Genomic DNA, 19753 nt, shown 5'->3' with positions numbered 1-19753 from the left:
GGGTTGCTGTCACCAGATTGAGCCCGGGCACCTTGGAAATCGCTTTCCAACATCATACCATTTTGATTTAACATTTCAGTTAATGTCGAAGAAATTATTGAAACGTGCAACATTTGGAGTTTGTGACCGTCAGTGCAGTCCATGGCCAGGAATCATCCTGTTGTGGACACTGTCTGGTTGTTGCTGACCTAGCGGCAGGGCATAGGTAAGTGTTGCCCGTTGGACAGCGTGAGCCATGTGCGGCTCAGCGGTATCCAGGATCCAAGAGAAAATAAATGTAATGTTTTGACATCAAAGTAGGTTGTTAGGTGAAAGCATTATGCAGCGAGCTCCATAATGGGCCGTCAAGTTCATCTGCCTTTCATTGAGCTGGGCCACTCTGTGCTGTACTGTCACCATTGGCTGTGTTTGCCCAGCATCACATTTTCATCTAGCACTAGGCAATTTACTTTTTTAACCGTCACTAGTAATTTGGATGTGGCTTAACGGCTAGAGCAGCTGACTTTAAAGCCTGGGAACCAGGTTCGAGTCTGCAGGGGGGCTCAAGCATCCTGTGATTCTGGGCAAATCACTTGATCTCCCCGTTTCAGTCTGTAATGCAACTGGTGCTCGTGTAAAGCTCTCTGCTTCCTTCGGGTGAATGAAACTGCAAAAAAATTAAATATATATACATACTTATTTGGCATTCTTGTATAGCATACTCAACCATATGGTATCAGTGCACTGTACAGCTAAGCAACATAGGGACATATGTACAAGGAGTTAACGCCGTCTTAGCGGCACTTTTTTGACGTTATTGCGGCAATTTTTTTGCCGCCATATGTACAAGCTGCCACTAACCTCAGTTTGCGGCGGGTTTCAGGCGAAAACGTCAATAGAAAAGATCACCACTTCTGTTAACGATAATGACATGCATAGGAGGTGTTCCCATGCAAAAATGACCGCTAACCCCACTTTACGATATTTACAAGGGAATCCTTGAAGTTTGGAAGACTAAAAAAAAAGCCTCTAACTGCAGTTAGAAGCAGTTTTTTAAGACCAGAAAATAGCTGGTCTTAAAAATGGAGATAACACTTGGGGCCGCCTTTCAGCAGGTTTTGGTGCTAGACAGCACTGCAAGCAATGTTGCTGCACTGCCCTGCGACAAAAGTACAGGGCAGGAATGCGCACCATCAATAAGATAGTACGCATTCCTGGGCCTCAGTCAAGAAAAGTGTTGTAGCGCTGTGACAAGACAACGTTGCAACACTTTTCACTACGCCCTTCTTACGACACCATGGATGCGCTATATTCACTGGCCAGCACTCCATGTTGCAAGTAATGACAAATACGTCTAGAATCCTGATCAATCAGTCAGCGCTAAAGTCACGCATTGCTACAGTTGTGTCAAAAGCATGACGCAACTCCAGCAATGCATGGGGCCAGTCTATCCCTCTTGCACTGCGTTACCGTTATACCTGCCATCAGGGTGAGGTACTGACGCAAGTGCCGTCCTACAATAGTCACAGTGAAATCTGATAAGTTTCACTGTGCCACTCTTATGAGGCCTTGTCGTGTGGGAACGCACATCCTGCATACATCATACCTGAGGCAGGTATGATGTGGCACAGGGCTTCACAAGTTCATGCATATGCCTACATACGTCACTTTGCAAAAACGGCACCATGTGGGGCTAGATTTTGCCTGGTCTTTCCTTGAGGGGTGCCAGGGTGTTGACAGAGTTGGAGATCCAACGTTGGCATTTGCACTCTGCGGTGTTATCCTCTGTAAGCATTGGCAGAGTGGTGGTGCTAAGGGAGTTGATGAGAAGTTCTTCAGTGGCCTTGATCTAGCTGCAAGGGGGTGGGGGGGCTGATGATGGTGGTGGTGTATGGTGGGCATGGTGAAGACATGATGTATAAAAAGATGGTAGGCCCAGGAGAGTCCGGAGGTCTGGCTGTAGTTGAGGTTCCCGCTGGCGTAGGAGACGTGCTCGACCGTAAGTCCTGCTATGTGGCTTAGTGCGATGACTAGCTACTTGAGTCTGATGTTGGGGAGCTTCTCCAGCAAGGGGTCGTGTTCTGGTCACTGGGGTTGTCCAGGTGGAACTAGAGTTCACCGATTAGGATGTCATCGGTGGATGGGAGAGCCTGGGGTGCAATGAGGTCTACAATGGTATCGGAGAATGGGCGTCCATGACCCGGGGGGTCTGCAGATGAGGGTGACACAGAGGATGGGCTTGGGGTTGGCCTGGATCTGGTAATTGAGGTATTCAATGGTCACCGTTTGGTCATTAAAGTGCGTGGTCAGTTGGAGTGTGCTTTTGTAGGTGATGGCAATGCATCCTCCTGGACAGTTGGGGTGGTCCTTGCTGTGATTTAATAGCCATCAGTGATGGCAATGGTGATGTCCGGTCCAGAGCAGATGTTGGTCCTGGCAGGTGATGTGACATCCAGGGTTAATAGCAAAGAGGGTGCTGGCGTTGTTGTGGTGGTGCTTCCGAGAGGAAGGGTTCTTGGTGCTGAGCACGGTTCAGGGGTAGACAGACACAGACAAGCTTGCCTATGGCTTACCTTTGGCACGGGAGACGTCCATTACAATGCAGGCATTACATCGTAATGCCTGTACAGCGTAACTTCAACAACGCAGGTGCCTTTACATCACATGCCATTCCAACTCTTTGTGAGGTTAACAATAAAGATGTTTAAGTTTCATGGTGGGTATGGGTTTATGGGGTCAGAGATGAAATTTGGGGTGTATTATAGGGTCAAATATTAAATTTGGGGTGAGTTTTGGGGTTAAATATGAATTTTAGGGTGTGTTTGGTGGGTCAGAGATGAATTTCAGGGTGTGTTTTGGGGGGGTCAAAGATGATTTTTAGGGTTCAGGGTATGCTTTGGGGTGCAAGGGTTAGTTTTAGGGTTGCACTCACTGTAGTGGGAATAATATTTTTTTCGGCTCCGCTATCCAGCACTTTCCCCACTGTTGCAATATGCGTAGTATTAGTATGCATTGTAATAGAATATGATGTAATGATATGCGTTTCAACGTCATTTATATCTCTAGCACACCAGTGGTACACTCGCTGCGCATGAGCGCAGAGTGGCTGCCATTGGAAGTGCTGCGGGGGACTGGGCTGCTGGAAGGTGGGAAATGCGGGAAAAGACACTGGATGGGGGATGAGGGTGTGTGTGTGTGAGCGGGTGTTGTAAATATTTTAATGAATGAAATCTTACCTCAAGGCCGGGTCCTTTGTCTTCCTTGCTCCTGCTCTCTTGAGTCTGCTTACAGGAACGGGAAGTAGGCAGCCACGCTCCCTCCCCAAAGCCAATCACAATGCTGTAATGCAGCATTAGGATTGTTCTTGAGCACCGTGACAAGGCGTTCAGCCAGGGGCTGGAGGGGTGGACGTGTTCTGCATGCAGGTTGTAATGTAGCCTGCATTGCGAACAGTTAAAGGTGCATGACTGCTTCGGGCGTCCTGTGCGGGCTGACCAAACAGTTTTTGCGCACTTGAGTGGGTATACCCTGCCCTGTTCCGTAGGTGTAGCAGCCCTACCCACCATCCCACCCGCGAAGCAAACATAGCACGATTACATCAGAAAGTTATCATCATCTGATGATTTTTTTTCTTGTTGCGTTGTTTGAATGCAGTGGGGTGATGCTCTTCCGTCATTGCGGATGAGCCGCCACTGGGGGTGCGTCACACGAGATGCTACGACTGGGCGACTCGAACCCCGGGACTCTTCTGCTACGCGTCACACCTTCTCCTTACCTGGACATTGACACTGTAGTGCAATCAGCTGCACTCTCTCCAAATCTGTGAATCAGCCAGCAGTAGCAATAGGCAGGTGGGATTTCACAAGCCTGGGTACAGCAATCGCCGCCAAGTCCACTGGGTAACCTCCCGATGCAGGTGATGTAGCAGTGCCCCCCTTAGGTGTGAAGTTGCAATGCTCCTACCACACAAGTTCGGCGCAGCTCAAGGGCATCACACTCCACAGGTCTTCTCACACAGGTCAGCAACGTATCTCCATGCGACTTGCCAGACCTCACCAGCAGGTAAGGGCGATCGCAGCGCCTCAATGTCTACTGCCACGGCTCATCGACTCCACAGCACCTCAGTATCTCACTCAAGGCGCAGGACCAGCGATGCCTCTGGGCTCTAATTGCAGGACCAGAGAGGCATCCAGGCTCCAGACGCAGGACCAGCGAGGGCTCCTGGCCCTGGGGACAGTCCGTGCTTTCAAGGTTTTGGATGGCATGGTGTTGCGAAGAGTGCGCAATGAGAAGTGATGCATCACTGATGTTGCACCACAATGCGCCTCTTTTCATGGATGTAGCCATGCATTTCCTCTTCCCCTGGGACTCTGGATGGTCATCCTGGATTTTGGGGGGCTTGAGGAGGCTGTTGATCTGTGCTGCACTTGGCCCTGTCTGCTCCATTCTGCATGCCATTCTTTTTTTCCCCATTTTTCATCGGAGGTCGACTGATATAGAGGCAAAAAAACTCATATTAGGCTGACTAAGATGTGTTTCTTTGCCGCTAATGGGCCTTTCCTTAGTTTTCGGGCCACTAACACCGGAATTCCTATTGCAATCCCGCTAATGTTAGCGGCAGTTTTCACTGCTGATCCCTGAAACTATCGCCAAGTAGCGAGGTCTTGTAAATACGTCGCTAACAAGGCAATCGTTTTCAGTGGTACACGGAGGTGAGAAAACTGCTGCTAACTAGTGTTAGCGGTAGTGATTGTGAGTCCTTGTACTTATGGCCCATCATTTTTCAGAGAACATAACAAAAAAAGAAAGGATTATTTAATAAAACTGATCTCCATAAGCCATGGAACGATATATAACATTGCTGGTTCTCAAAAGTGTATTGGTGCAGAAAGTGGAATACATCTATAATCAGTTATTCAGAAGTGAGTGAATTATTACTTCCAAATTTAATAACAATTCAAACTTTATTTCATCAGATGGGTACATTCACATCCAATTGGAATGGAAAAGTAATACAAGCCACATGCTAAATAAATAAATGCTTTGGCAAAATAGCTTTTCACCTGGTACCCAATTCCCCAAAGCGTAGTTGAGATGAGTCAGTTTAGGTTCTTTTTTACGACTACCAGCATGAGAAATAAAGACCTGATTCAGTCATTTTAACATGCTCACAGATTTACACAAGCCCTCATGGTAAATCCGATGCCTGTGTACGCTTTTAAATACAGCTGACTTTTCTGCATGTGGAAAACACTTACCTGGGCTAATGTTACCCAAGAGACAATATAAGTATGAATACAGAGCATGATAAATTCCTCAGCTGGAAACAGGCGCTTTGGTATTTAAACATGTTTGAAAGATTACGATATTCTTAAGGAACAGAAATTAAAAAAATATATAAATGAATGATGTTGGAAACTATGGTTACATTTGGATTTAAATGTTCAAAGCACATTTTATTTTCTCACAACTTAGTGAGAAGCAAAGGTAGCCTCCCTGGCAGAAACTTCTGCAGTCGAAGGGGGTCAAATGCATATTGCTGAGCATTGGCACACGTGTGTCCTCTATTCGAGGTAAACGAAATGGTGGAATCAGAAACCAGAGGTGCAGTACCAAAGGGAAGATACCTGGGTAGCACCAGTCGGCTATCTGTACTTGCGCTAACCCATTAGGTGTCGATTTCCTTCCGATTCGGCTGGATGTTCGACTACAGGACAATCATTTTACCAGACCCAGTGCTGAGAAGTCTAAAAAAATGTTTGTTGATATATAGTAACAGCGTTATACAAATGCTAATTCAATCTGTAACAAAGCAGGCTATTAGTAGGGCAGGATGTGTGTTCCACGTAATAGGACCACATCTCCTTTGCTGAGAACCGAGCACTCCTTCGTAGCACTTGACTCTCTCAGGACAGCAAGACTGAGCAATCCAAGGCTTACTCAGGGGAGGTGCTTTGCGGCAGTAACTCAGCTCCCAGGAATGCAACAAACAACAATTATTCAATGCTCAGCCAGTGCTTATTCTTAATAAATAATACTCTATAGCTCCAGGAGGCCCCCTCCAACACTGTTCACAGGCAGAAGGCCCCTGGTCTGAGAGCTCCTTTCTGGGTCTGGAGCATGGGGGCCTCCGCCATGTACTTTGCAGGTGGTCCCCTGACGGTTCATTACACCATTGAACTTTGGATTCATAGGGTGACGTGTGCAATTGCAGTTGAAGGCTCCTGGGATATTTAATGATGTTGAATGTAACTTCTGTGTGTCCCCAGTGCTCTGCAAAGGGTCCCGTGATGCCCTTTGCCTGCCTTAAGCCTCAAAAGTCAAATATGCTAACTATTTACCGTCCAAGCATGAGCTTAATGAGCACTCCTTTAGCCAGCTGTACGGTACCATTTTCTCCTTTTTTAAGCTAGGTACTTACTGGGTACTTTACCTTTAAAACCAGACCTAGGTCCCAAGCAGGCACCCATGTTAAACTTTCTTGAGGTCTACAAGGGAGCCACAGAGCTCTCAAATACCCATCTGCATCCATGCCTGGCTCAGCTGTGTGAAGCTAGTGCGGGGGCCACGCTGCCCTATTCCTCCTTCCTGTGCTAGTCACAGGCAGGGACTGTTATAGTGTGTGCCAATTGCCTCCCAGCCAGGAGCATGAGGAGTGGGGGGAAGGCACCCAGTGATACCAAAAGGGCTCTGGCTCTCCCGGGAGCTCTAGCTAATTTTATGTTATGTTATGTTAACACATATTTATAAAGCGCACGGCTACTCCCTGGAGTGTCCCGGTGCTGAAAAAACAACCAAATATCAGTAACACAAACACAACCAAAGATTGCCAGCAACACAGAGCTGAAAGATCCAAGTTTTAAGCCCTTTCCTAAGTGTAAGAAGGTCAGGACTCTGTCTGATCGCAAGAGGAAGACTGTTGCACAGCCGAAAGGCGGCTGCGTGAAAGGATCTACCCCCTATGCGGGCCTGAAACACCCTAGGAGTAGCGATCAAAAGTTGAGATGAGGATCTCAGGGTGTGCTGAGGAAAGTTAGGCTTAAATCTTTCCCTGAGATAAGGAGCCCCAATCTTATGAAAAGCTTTAAAAACCCAAACCAGAGCTTTAAACTGTATTCTCTTCCAGACTGGAAGCCAATGAAGGAAAAGCAACAGCTGGGAGGACTGCATTCTAGGGCCCAGCAGGAAAATGGCCCTGGCTGCTGAATTCTGAATCACTTGTAGTCAGCTCAAAAGATATTCAGGTAGGCCAAGGTACAAGGAATTAACATAGTCCATTCTAGACATTATCTGCGCCTGAACCACTGTCTTCCTGTATGGGAGGAAAGCAATGGGAGAAAATTTCGCAACATATTCAACAGCCCAAAGCATACCCCGGCTACTGAGTGTACTTGAGCCTTCATAGAAAGGGTGGAATCCAACTTGACTCCCAGATTTTTCACTGTAGAGACAGCCGATACAGATGGGGACATGTCCTGGGGCCACCATTTCTGCAAGATATCCGGTGGCTGAGGTCAAAGAAAATAATCTCGGACTTCTCGGGGTTTCTTTTTAAATGATTGCGACCTAACCAAGAAAAGACTTTAGAAAGACATGTGTTAATTAGGTTGCCGTGAAACTCAGCTCCCTTCTCACAGGTAAATACCAGCTGAGTGTCATCAGCATATGACACTATCTTAGCACCCAGAATCTCAGCAAGAGGGGCCAGGGGGGCCATGTACAAATTAAAAAGCGTCGGGCTCAAAATAGAGCCCTGAGGAACCCCCACATTGAGAGGAGGAACTACCGCCGAGAAGGGGGGAGCCCAGATGGTTTGAGAGCGATTAGCCAAAAAAGATGCAAAGCGACTCAAGACTGTGCCACCAATACCACTATCCCTGAGTCTTTCCAATAGTCTGGTATGGGGCACAGTGTCAAAAGCCGCAGAGAGGTCCAGCAGCACCAGAACGGCGCTGCCTCCTCTATCCAATGCGGCTTTGATAGTTTCTGCAACTTCCAGTCAGCTGTCTCGGTACTAAAGTTGACACGAAAGCCCGATTGGCTAGAGTGCAGCAAGTCATTGGTCTCCACAAAATTTGTGAGGACCTTATTGACAAATGTATCTAGAACCTTTGAAAGAAAAGGCAGAAGCGAGATAGGTCTATAATTACATGCTACCTCAGGATCAGCTGTAGGTTTCTTCAATAAAGGAAGAATGTTTGCATGCTTCTATCTGTGTGGCATCAGCCCCTCCCGTAGCGCCGTATTCAGAATGGTATTCACACATCGATTAATCACATCTGCTAATCAAAATAGGACCTTTGCTGGACAAGGGTCCGTGGGCGAGCCCAGCTTCAAAGCTTTCATAAATATCAGAGATTGCTCTATGGTAATCTCAGGGAACTCCCTCAGGGAAGCCCTGGTGCTGGAGCCAGCATCTAAATGAGGGACCTCAACACCCTCCCGCTCCAACGGTTGAATTTCAAAGGAATCCTGAATCAATGTAATTTTCTCATAGAAAAAGAGGGCCATTCGATTCGTCCAGTCATTTGTGGGAACAAACGGTTGGCTTATAGAGGCAGGGGAGGTGAAACTTTTTACAACGTTAAAAAGTGATTTACTCTTATTAGATACCATATCTATTTGAGCGCTGTTGCAATCACACTAGTGCCCAGGGAGCTGGCGTACCCTCGGGATATGAATATTTCCTGCCTCATGAGCTTTGGCCCTCTCCAGAGGCCTTGGGAAATCCCCCGCTGCTCTGCCACACCACAGGGCTTATTAATAATGTGGTAGGGTGACACCACTCACCATATATCAGATTGCTCCACCAGATAGACCACGCTTAACAAGGCTCCCAAGAGGAGCAAGAAGGCACTGCTTAGTGCACTCACACTTTGCCTGATGGCCTCAGGGTATACAACAAGCAGCCTCAAACGAAAGGGGGGCATACAAATGATTATTCCTCTGGCTCATTTGGCCCATTTTTTAAGACCTTGTGGTCATGCTGTTCTTGGTAGTGCATTCTAGTCACCAGGAGTGCTCCTTGCAGGCCTACTGTACTCAAATGTCTTGTGGGTTCCCAGGAGCTGTTTCTTTCGCTGCTTTCTATCTGATGAGGGTAGCTTGTATGGGCCTCCTGCTCTTTAGCTCCTCACCCAGAACCTGTCCTTTGTCTGAGCTTCTGGTTCTCTCTCCAGTCCGAAAATTACTCCAGCAGCATCCTGCAGCCTTCAGGCAGAGTACCTCCTTTGACTGCACACACGTCCCCACAGCCTCTTGGCCAATTAAAGGGTGCCTGTTTGTCTGCAGAAGTCAGAGGGTGCCCTCACGCTGAAGGTTAAACACCTACAGGACCATTCCATAGGCATTATATCTTCTGGGCCCACAGCAGGTCCAGCTCTTTATTGTTTACCTAATGGTTTGGGGAGTCCAGTGCCACCGGCACTGGAGAGAAAGGGACACACAGTCCAAGTCAGTACAACTATATACACCTTAGGCTAAACCTTTCTTGAGGTTTTGCATAAGCCATGCTTTTCTCCCTAGGCTCTTCCTTGTGCAGAGGGATGCAAGTGAGGTCCAAAGTTTCGGTATGTGAGCATCTCTGCACAACCTTAAGGTAGCATATTGTCACTCCTCCCCTATACCTGCCCTCCTGCATTACATTTTGGGCATTTTCAAATTGGCAAATTTAAGTGTTCTCTGGACAGAACTCTGAAATCCTTAAGCAACATCCCTAACTGGCATAGGGGTCTGGTTCCTTCTCGCCAAAAGTTCATAGGAGAGTCCTTCTATAAATGGCGCTATATGTCTGACTTGTTCACTTTGTTTTTATTGGGTAGAGCTTTCAAAAGCATGAGGAAATGGAACATTTCATTATCACATGAGGCTTCTACCCCCAAACTTTCCACTTCCAGGAACAAGTTTAATCACTGCCAAGTGGCTCTGATCTATGGGAAATGTCGTGATTATCTAGCTGGCCCAGTAGAGAAATTAACTTGGCCCAGCAGGGTGACCCACTGCCATAATCTAATCAAAAGAGGATTCAGAGATTTTTTTTATGATTGAAGTACCAGAAGAAATGCGGATAGGGGGGAAATATTAGGTAAACATCCTTTACCTTTACCACGCAGTGCCTTTACGACGCAACTTTTACAACGCAAACTATTACAACGCATTGCGCTGGGGGCGCTCTAGGATAGGGAATAGGTTTAATGTACTATCCAACACCTTCCCTACTCTCCACAGGGACTGGAGTTGGAATAGTAAATTAAACTATTCACTATCCAGCGCCTAAAAGCACTATGCGTTGTAATGGTATGCGTTGTAAAACTTGCGATGTAAAGGTAGGCGTTGTAAAAGTATGCGTTGTAACGTCATACATCCGAAATAATGTTATCTCATTATGTGTGATGCTTTCTTACAATGGAATTTATGTGCCAAGTATATCTCTAGAACCCACTATGGAGAAACTGTAATTTAGGGCAGTTTTAGCCTACAGTGGGCCATACCATGAAGAACCGTATATTTGCATAATGAATACCCTGTCCAAGTATAAGGTCTTGACAAGCCATAACCAGTTGAATAAGTGCGCCATCTGCAAAAGGCAACCTGCGCGCAGATACCCGGTTGAATTGGACATTAGCCCCACTTGCTCAACACAGATACATATGAACATGTGTGTGTGACCTTTTCAAGTGCAACAAGCCAAGATCCTCTTACTCCACCTTCTCATTATGCTAGAGTTTACAGTGAGTGACACTAAGTATTGTGAGACTCACTCACAGCAAAGATCCAAAAACCGGGCACTCCAAAACGAAAAAAAGAAGGAGAGCTAATCGTGTCAGAACCGACTGTCTCCTACTATCAAATTATTTTTACCATTTGTTTGACAGAGTCCTGTAAATGCTCTATTTGTAATGTTGAATGTACCACTGGCAAACCTTTATAAAGTGTATTTTTTCTGAATGCACATGAGTTCATAGAGGTGTTCTCAAATAACAACAGTTTAATCTTGTTCATTTTATAGGATGTCTCAGTTGTTCAAACTTTGGTGACTGTTAAGCAGTACAGACACTGTTCTAGGCACTTTCATTAGACTTTATATATAGCCTGCAATAGCAGTGACATTCTTGCTTTTCAGAGCACTTTCATATTAAGTTATGTTGGGCCTTATTTAGAAGGCAGTAATGCAGCATGGTGCCGCAAGCCATTTGGCTGCGCCGCGCTTTGTTACGTTCTAAGCAAAGGGATGCATCACATTTCCAACAGTGTGATGCATTCCTGAGCTCTCCTCTGCGCTGGCTCACAATTGGCAGCCATGCGTCAATGGAGGATGATTGTTTTTGCAGGAAGGGACAACGTCCTGCACAAAAACAATCACGAGAGGTGACGAGGAAAAATAAAAGTTTTTCTCCTCATTGCGCCTCCTTACGCCTCCCCTGAGGAATGCAGCAGAACCCATGGGTGTTGCGTAGGAACACACCACAGCAACACCCATGGGAAGCCCCTTTAATGCAAAGTGAAGCATGAAAAGGGGCCGTATTTACAAGGACACGATAAGCCACACAGGGTGGCATTACATGTCCTTGTAAATATGGAACACCAGACTGCGCCACCGGTGCGTCACAAAAAGTGACACACCAGCAGCGCAAGCAGCTTGTAAATATTCCCACCATTTTTAACGCAGTCCATCACATCATGTTCATAAGTTGAGAAATAAGGTCTACTCTTGAGAGCTTTTCAAATTTTTGGAAGGTATTACATTCCTTTATCGTCACAACATCTGTGAGTATGAAAATCTTTTTCACATGCATTTGTTCCTATCTCAATAATATTTTCTGGTTACAGCTGTCAATGGCTCTTTTCTCTTTTACAACATAGGGAGATTAATAAGTTTGGTCTCCGGCTGGGTCGAAAAGTGCACTTAACTTTTTATTGATGCGCATACTTTCAGAGGAAACATATAACAAGTACAGAATGTTCTGGTGCATATTTTATTATCTTCTACATCACACACCTGGGTGTTTTAAATAATCCCATTGCAACTCTTCCGGCACATATTAGGCAATTACCTTTAAAAACATTAGACTAATCAGCATCCTGCTACATTTCAGCATGCTGATCTCAGGCAGTGCAGATAAGGACGTGTTTGGTTTTGTGGATTTTGTAGGAGAGGTTACCTCAATATTAATTTCTTCTTGTTTGACTAAGGACTGAATTCAGTGGCCAAAACGTAATTAACAGACAGATAGGGGTGTTTATAATTTGAGTAAATTAAATCATGCTGACAGATTAGTCCAGCACTTCCTGCTGAAGTAAGCGGGGATGTGCAGGGCATGAATTTGTGTCCAAGCATGGCACACTTAGCCATCAGTCATTCTAAGGCAAATGTATTCAACAAAATGAAATTGGTCCTAATAATACCCTTTATGTACATTGCTTTTTGTGGGGTGGGGGAACTTATGTACAGTGCTTTTTTGGGGGTAGGGGCCCTACTCAGCCAAAAAGACTGAGTAAGGCCTTAGTGTACCTAAGTGAGTAAATAAACTCTCAGCCACAGAAGGAAATGGAGACAGATGGCGATAAAATAAGTACACTTTAGAAACAAACAATAAAATACCCATAACTAATGCTATAGCTTCTGCCACATGAAGGTCAACTCATTTCTACCAGAGTCAGGTTTGAAACTGAACTAAATGCAATGAACACAACCCCTTTCTCAGTGATACCGCCAACTTTGGGAAATGTAAAGTTAAGCACTGGGTGAAATAATTGCAGGTAAAGATGTATCGAATCAGGGAAGATATCTTCAATAGCTCGCCCGATAACAATCGACATGTTCATAACTAGTAACTTCAATGAATGTAGCACAGTTTCATCGACTACTAATATCCTACCAGTTTAAGCTTCCAGCAAAGAGTGTGTTCCTTTAAACCCGGCAGCTATATGAATGAGACCACACACAGGACCTTGGCAAAACAAACATTTCCAAAAGAGAGTTTGGAGAGCGAGGGTTGATGTTTAAAGGGTATCAATCAGGCATCACAAAAGCAAGTGGTTCTTTGAAATAGCCCCCCTCCCTTAAAAAAAACAGTTTCATTAGAACTAGAACCTGCAATAAGCTTCCGTCTGATTCCACCATCATTTACCTCGGAAGAGAATTGAACGCCTCATTACTACATAATTATCGCTGCATTAAGACGAGGTGTAGCACTAAACTACTACCCTTGAAACCCTATAAATCATGTTGTGGGATCTCATGCCTATTCTGATGCCACAAGACACTCTCGTAGGTTAGGAAATGGAGGATACTATAGGAAATGTGTGTGGGGGTAGGTGGGGGATAGCGTGGCAACTGCTGCTTGAAATAATAGTGTCCCTAACAATAGCATGGAAGCCAGACACATTTCCCCAGATTAAAACTTGGAGCTTGACAAGAAAGGTACAAAAGGGGGTGATGATGGCTTGCTTGAATCCAGTGGCAAAGTGAACAAGGGACTCACGTCTGAGCATACCCTGCCAACTTATGGCGAACAAAGCGGTACAAAAGGGGGTGGTGATGGACGGGGCATCTGAAACTATCAAACACTCACAACCAGTCAAAAGATCTGGGTTTAATCCATCACCGTTCTTTAGTCCACTCTGCCACCCCAGTTCAGACATGGCCACATGCAAATCAGTCTGACCCTGCGCCTCATGGGAACAGTTGAGTATTCTCAGCGTCCTTGAGGCAAAATTCTGTGGTTCATTCTTTTAGGACAAAATTGAAGCTCTGCCTCATCACCAGGAGGAGCAGGGTAAATAGGGTTTTTTTGCCAAGGCGGGAGCAAGCAATGGAGGCCCCATGTATTGCCAGCAGGGGCCTTAGGGATTCCAACCACAGCCAACATTTGGCATGTAGTGGGTGGCACCCGTAGGCACATGGGCACCCACTTTAAAATAATGGCTGGCTTCCGCTGTCACCTAGTATGGATGCTGGGTGAGGAGTCATCTGGGAAGTCAGGAGGAGCTGTGGAGGCTTTGGGGTTCCCCCCATGGCCCCAACATTTTTGCAAAGTGTGTGTATCCCATGTGGGACTGGGACACCCATAAAAATATTATTTAAAAAAACGAATAATACATGAGCAGCAGTAGCTTCTCTTCTCCAAGCAAGGACTGCCCTGTATTGTCCTGCATGTGCTTTATATTTATATTTGTGGATCCAGGTAGTAGTAAAGTACTAAATTAAGCTGTATGCACTGGAGCAGAGTAAAAGCCAGTATTTGTAAAGTGTAAACAGCTACCCGAAGGCATCCTGGCGCTGGGGGCCGTCGGGAAGATTAAGCAAGCTATTGCCCAGAGTCACATGGTGCTGAGCTGATCTACCACAGGTCCCAGGGATCGAACCGTGAGCCACAGATTCCAGCGTCAGTTGCCCTGGCCACGGCGCCACACCTCTTCAACATGGTTCACTTCAGAGTGAGCCATGTTGAAAGCCATCTGATTCAATGCTTCTCGCTCTGTTCGGGGATACCCTCTTGTGTATGCAGCATCAGAAATGCAACTCATTGCACATAGTTTGTACACCAGGATTCTGAGCACGTCCTGGCAAGGATGTTTTAAGGCATAGGAAAAGTAGGCACTTTCCCGGGGCTCCCGCCTTCCAAGGGGGCCCCCCTTATAAGTGAACTTTCCCCTGTCTAATTGATCTCTGTCTATTCTATTTGTCACTCTCTAAATCTCTCTCCATCTGTTAATCTCTACCCCATGACTCCGTCTCTCTACGCAGTGTCACTTAAGGACTTTTGGGTTCCATTCAAGGTATATTTCAACTGTTGTGTGACCCTATCAAAGTTTAACATAAAATTGGTATTGTTTGGCATCGCAGAGAGCATGAATCATCAATAAATGGGCAATACAATTCACATTTTTTCCATACAGGAGCCCCCAAAGTATGTCTTGCCTGGGGCCCCTGGTAGCCTAAAGATGACACCCACATGATATCCAGCAAACACAGAATGGAGCACCAGCATCCTTGTGATTGGTGGCTTCCTCTAGCTGCAGGGCAGTCTCTTAGGAACACAGCAGAAATAAATGCACCCTTTACTCCCTTCAGCGTGACCTACCATGTGCCCTCTATCGCTAGCTTCATGTGTCCCACCCATCACTCAATTAGCTCCAAGAATGGAGTTTTTCAGCTGACAAATCTGGCATATTTGTAAGGAGGACTTTGTTGCTGCTTGGTAATGTCCTCCTGCTATAGGACAACAGTTATACTGCTGTAACTCAACTTGAATGACGGTCTAATCACCAAATGGCTGCACTTTAAGCTGATCCAAAAATGGGAATGACAACAGGGACAAAGCTGGCAGTGAGCTGATCCAAAAATGTGGAGGCCGCCGGCAATGACCGAAGAGGGCTGAATCTATGTCCCTCTATGTGTAACTTGAAAGATGACATTTGAAAATATACTTTGCAGACTAGTATGGTGAACACGCAATAAAAAGTTTGTTAAAATGCATACATACTTAAAAAATTCTCCGTCATCTTCTGTTAATCAAGTATAAAATGTTACTGAATTAAACACAATATTCTGTTTCATAATGCTAATACCAGCATAACATACTTTCAAGTTTGATAAAGAAAATGTAATGGCAAAGTATGTCTAAAATCATCATACACTAGACACAGACAGAAGACAGGACCCAGTCCCATGAAGAGGCATCGTTTACATGTGCACTCTGAAAAAGGGCTCTTTCATAGAGAATACTCAAAAGGGCTCAAGGTCTCGTTCTGGAAGCCCCCGATTCGTCGGTGTTTTTACTTCTCTTTAGAGAGATCGAGTGAAGACAAAGAATGTCAAAAGAAGTGGGTCGGTTACTCTTGACCTTCCCTCTATTAAAAATAACTTCATTGAAAAACGACCTTTGAAAGGAAACATTTTTACATTGACTTTTAGCTACTTCAACTCACAAAGATGTATTGAATAATTATTCTCAGTGTCACACTTCGGGTATTTACTGTGCCAACAAACAAAGCGTTTTAAGGAATGATGAACATAATCTGTGTCTTACTTTGGATTTTTACTACAACAAATTACAAAGTGATGGAAGAATGCCTGAATGAATCTCCGGTCCTGGTTAGGCAGTTTGGGTTTGACTGTTACATAAGGGCAGGACTAACCCCCAGATTCATCAATGTCCCGTTTTGTGAGTCCTTAATAGCGATTTTTAAGGAATCGCTATTAAAGACTCGCAAAACGGAATGCATGTAGAAATCGCAATATTTTTTGCGATTTCTACTGCTTCCTTATTTGCTATTCGGTAATTGCTAATCGCAAATATGGAATGGCTTTCCCATTAATTCCTATGGGCCTAAAGGCCCATAGGAATTAATGGGGAGTCATTCCTTATTTGCGATTAGCAATTAACAAATCGCAAATAAGGAAGCGATTTCAAGGGTGCCAGGGTGTCCAAGGACCCCTGAAATGGTCATGTACACTGGTGTTGCGCACACACATGTCCAAAGGACATGTGTGTGTGTAACATACAACTTAGAAAAATGCACTAAAGTGCATTTTTCTAAGTTATCGCTATTTACCACGTAGTTATACTTCACGGTAAATAGCGGCCCCAGATTGCGAATTCGCAATTTTCAAATGGTTCATGAATTGTTTTCCCGCTGTGCGCTGAAGACGTAGAAAAAGGCTTGTTCATGACAAAGCCAGCTCGTCATGAGCGCACCATAGGTAACGCCCATGACAAGCTGGCTTTGTCATTAGCGTGGAAGTGGTTAAGGAATTGCAAATTGAGATTCCTTAAATGCAATTAATCGCAATTTAGCAATTTCTAGATTTGCGATTTTTGCATTTGGGATGATGAATCCCAAATGCAAAAATTTTACTTTGATGAATCTGGCTGCAAGACACTATTGCCTATGGCTCATCTCGCACTAGGATGAAAAACGACGAACTGGAATGTGGCCAGTTCTGACTGTCATTGGTTGAGATTAATCCAAGGTTTGCTTTTATCACATAGATGTCTGTTGCTTTCTGTTTCTGGCCACACGCTTCTGTGCAGCAGACTCTATGGTTTATTTGTGTTTATGCGAAATTAACTATGTTCAGATTGATGAGCCATAGTGTGCGCCTATAGTCTTTTCATATTTATTATATGCTCAGTGTTTGCCAGCTAATGGAATGCATTGACTTACACTGGAAGCTCTTCTGATAAATTCAATCAGGAGGGAGTTAATAAGGCTTTTAATTAGGCTTAATAAACAAATGACTTCTGATTAGCCAGCCTCACCAATGTAAAATGAGATTATGTCTTCTCAGCGAAACACAGTTTATTGTTTAAGTGGGTAATGCTGAGCAGAGCTGCTCCTGGAAAACATGAGTACAGTAGCAAGCATTTCACCGTAATCCAAAAAGAGATGTCAACAGGACAGTGAAATTATCCAAAGACACCAAGTCAAATCCCTTGAATTTGAGCCTGTCTAAGAGCAGTCTATCAATTGTATTGGAATTTATATCTCTGTGAAGCAACAAAAGAAAATCCATTTTAAATAAGTTTACTCACAGTTTTTACTTTTGTCGAAAACATCCTAAAATCGGATTTTTAAAAATATTTTATCTAATAAGGAGTGGTTGTTTATATTATTTGAACTATTTGATATTTGATATTTGGGGGGGTATTTATAGAGCGCGGCGTTCGCTCCGGATCTATCAATTGTTTAATTCTACATCTTGGAGATCAGTGACATTAAAACCTATGTACCAGCTGAATTCACACCGCCATATGATTAACAATTATTTTAAATACAGGACAATTCTTTTGTTGCATTGTACTCGGGAGGGAAGACGTCGAAGTGCTAACCTAACGCCTAAGCTTGCTTGCTGATTGTCCACTCCCTTCCTTCTTAGTCCACTCCAGTACCCACAAACAAGCCACTCTCATCAGTGACTTCTACCTCCTCTAATTCATGACAATCGTGGTCACATGCATCCTGGCACTGTGGGAAGGGGTTGCGTAGGGAAGGTGGGCTCCATAAAAGCAGACATTGAAATGGGCTTGTCTGATGTTTGTGCACTTCCCTAATGGATTGTTCAAGTACAAGATGCACAAAGGCCCTCATTCCAGGTGGGCCGGGATATAGTTACCTGTAATTCCAGACATGTGTATACCATGGTATTCTGAGTCAATCCTTAGGTTGCACTTGGAATTAGGAAATTATCATGGGCATTACAATTAAAGCTTGGCAGTTCCTGACTTTTCCGCCCTTTCCGATTAGAAAATGCCACCAACTTTTATCTGGTGAAACATCTTCCGGGTTGGGCATAATCAGAAGTGTAGAATTCCCATATTTTCTATTATCTCTGTAATTTCTGATTATTATGGAAAGTGAAATATTTCTATTTGCACTCTTACTTTGACCCCATACATCCACATACATTATTCTAATTTTTTTCATCCCCGGATTTCTCAAATATCATTCTCAACAGGTCTAGCTTACAATAACTTGCAAATATTAAAAATAAGATCTTACCATGATTAGGTTTGGATGAACGAACTGGAGTGTAGTGGTTCTTTGTGGTCGTCCTCACCGGTGTGTTTTCTTTGGGGGAATTATCAATGGCCGAAATTGTCTCCCTTTCACAATGCGCAATTGGAATTGGTCCTTGCTGCCTTAAGATATCAGCCAGAGCCCTGAAACATAGAATAAATCGTATGCAATCAAGGAACACTCTGTAGTACGTGTTCAACATTAATACCAAAGGCCATTTCAAATGTTCATTGTCCAATTCATATTCTATGCACTTCAGAAAGAATAACGAGCATTTGCACAAACAGAAGACATACAATTTACAACAAATTGTAGGAGTGTGACTGAATTGAGAAATTATTCTAAGAATGAGGAGGCTGCAGGGCGGTGTGGGAGGGAAGAATTACAGCTAAGAATTTATGATGGCAGTAAGGAAAGGAGTTTACATAAATACAGAGGAAGTACAAGTGTAATCTAATACAATCTAATACAGCCAGTTTGAGCTGCTGTGTAGAAACACTGGTGAAAAAGCCTCTGGACAATGACGCCTGATCGAAGCTGCCAGCTGATATTCTCATTTGCACAAAGAAGGACAATTCCAAAGGTGAAGATGTTAGGTAGAATTCCAAAACACCTTTCCAGCATCACCACGTTTTTACAAAGCCACAGTCCAGAGCACAAAGGTCATACTATGACCTCAAACAAGACTTCTCATTAGCAAGCTATTTCCTAAAGTCTAATTGGTACTTTTGTGGATCAACTCATTGCTCACTTCTAAAAATGAAAATGCATTATGCCAGCATCAACTACATTCTATACTCCCTTTTCAAGGAGCATGATTTGCAGCAATAGTATAGACTCCTCCTATCTAGAGTTTGAGAGTATTCCGATTTGGAATTCAATATTGGCAACAACAAGTTAATAATCTTATGTTTTTCTCTGTCACTTTCTCTTATTATCGGCCAGCATTAGAGCCAACATCCGGCCTCACATGACAGCTCACCTGTTGGCCATCAGCCTACATGCTCATAATGGAAGACATTCCCATTCAGATCATAAACATTGACTCATTCATTCCTATATAGTTAAAGCAGGTATTTTCCAATTTAGTAATTGAAGATTTGGGTCATCATATATTTTGGGAACATTTTTTATTTTAAACATGTGCACTATAACTGTTGGACTGTGGAAACTATCTGTCAAGCATTTTCCGTGATCCTTGCTGTAACTGGGACAAGCTAGCAATATATAAAAAAATGAGATTGTCTGT

The 19753-nt window shown here is 44.3% G+C and overlaps 1 protein-coding gene across 1 annotated transcript in view; it reads right to left on the bottom strand.

The window, feature by feature from the left end:
• Window positions 1-19753, bottom strand: part of SHISA6 (shisa family member 6) — a 1259921-nt gene that overhangs the window by 1077233 nt on the left and 162935 nt on the right. The window contains exon 2 of the mRNA XM_078654720.1: window positions 18487-18647. Coding sequence (XP_078510846.1) covers window positions 18487-18647 — 161 coding nt within the window. The remainder of the gene's footprint in view (window positions 1-18486; window positions 18648-19753) is intronic.

This window comes from Lissotriton helveticus, chromosome 7, assembly GCF_964261635.1.
Source record: "Lissotriton helveticus chromosome 7, aLisHel1.1, whole genome shotgun sequence".
Lineage (NCBI taxonomy): Eukaryota > Metazoa > Chordata > Amphibia > Caudata > Salamandridae > Lissotriton > Lissotriton helveticus.
Note: the sequence above shows the minus strand (reverse complement) of the source record. Positions and strands in the feature narration are given on the sequence as shown.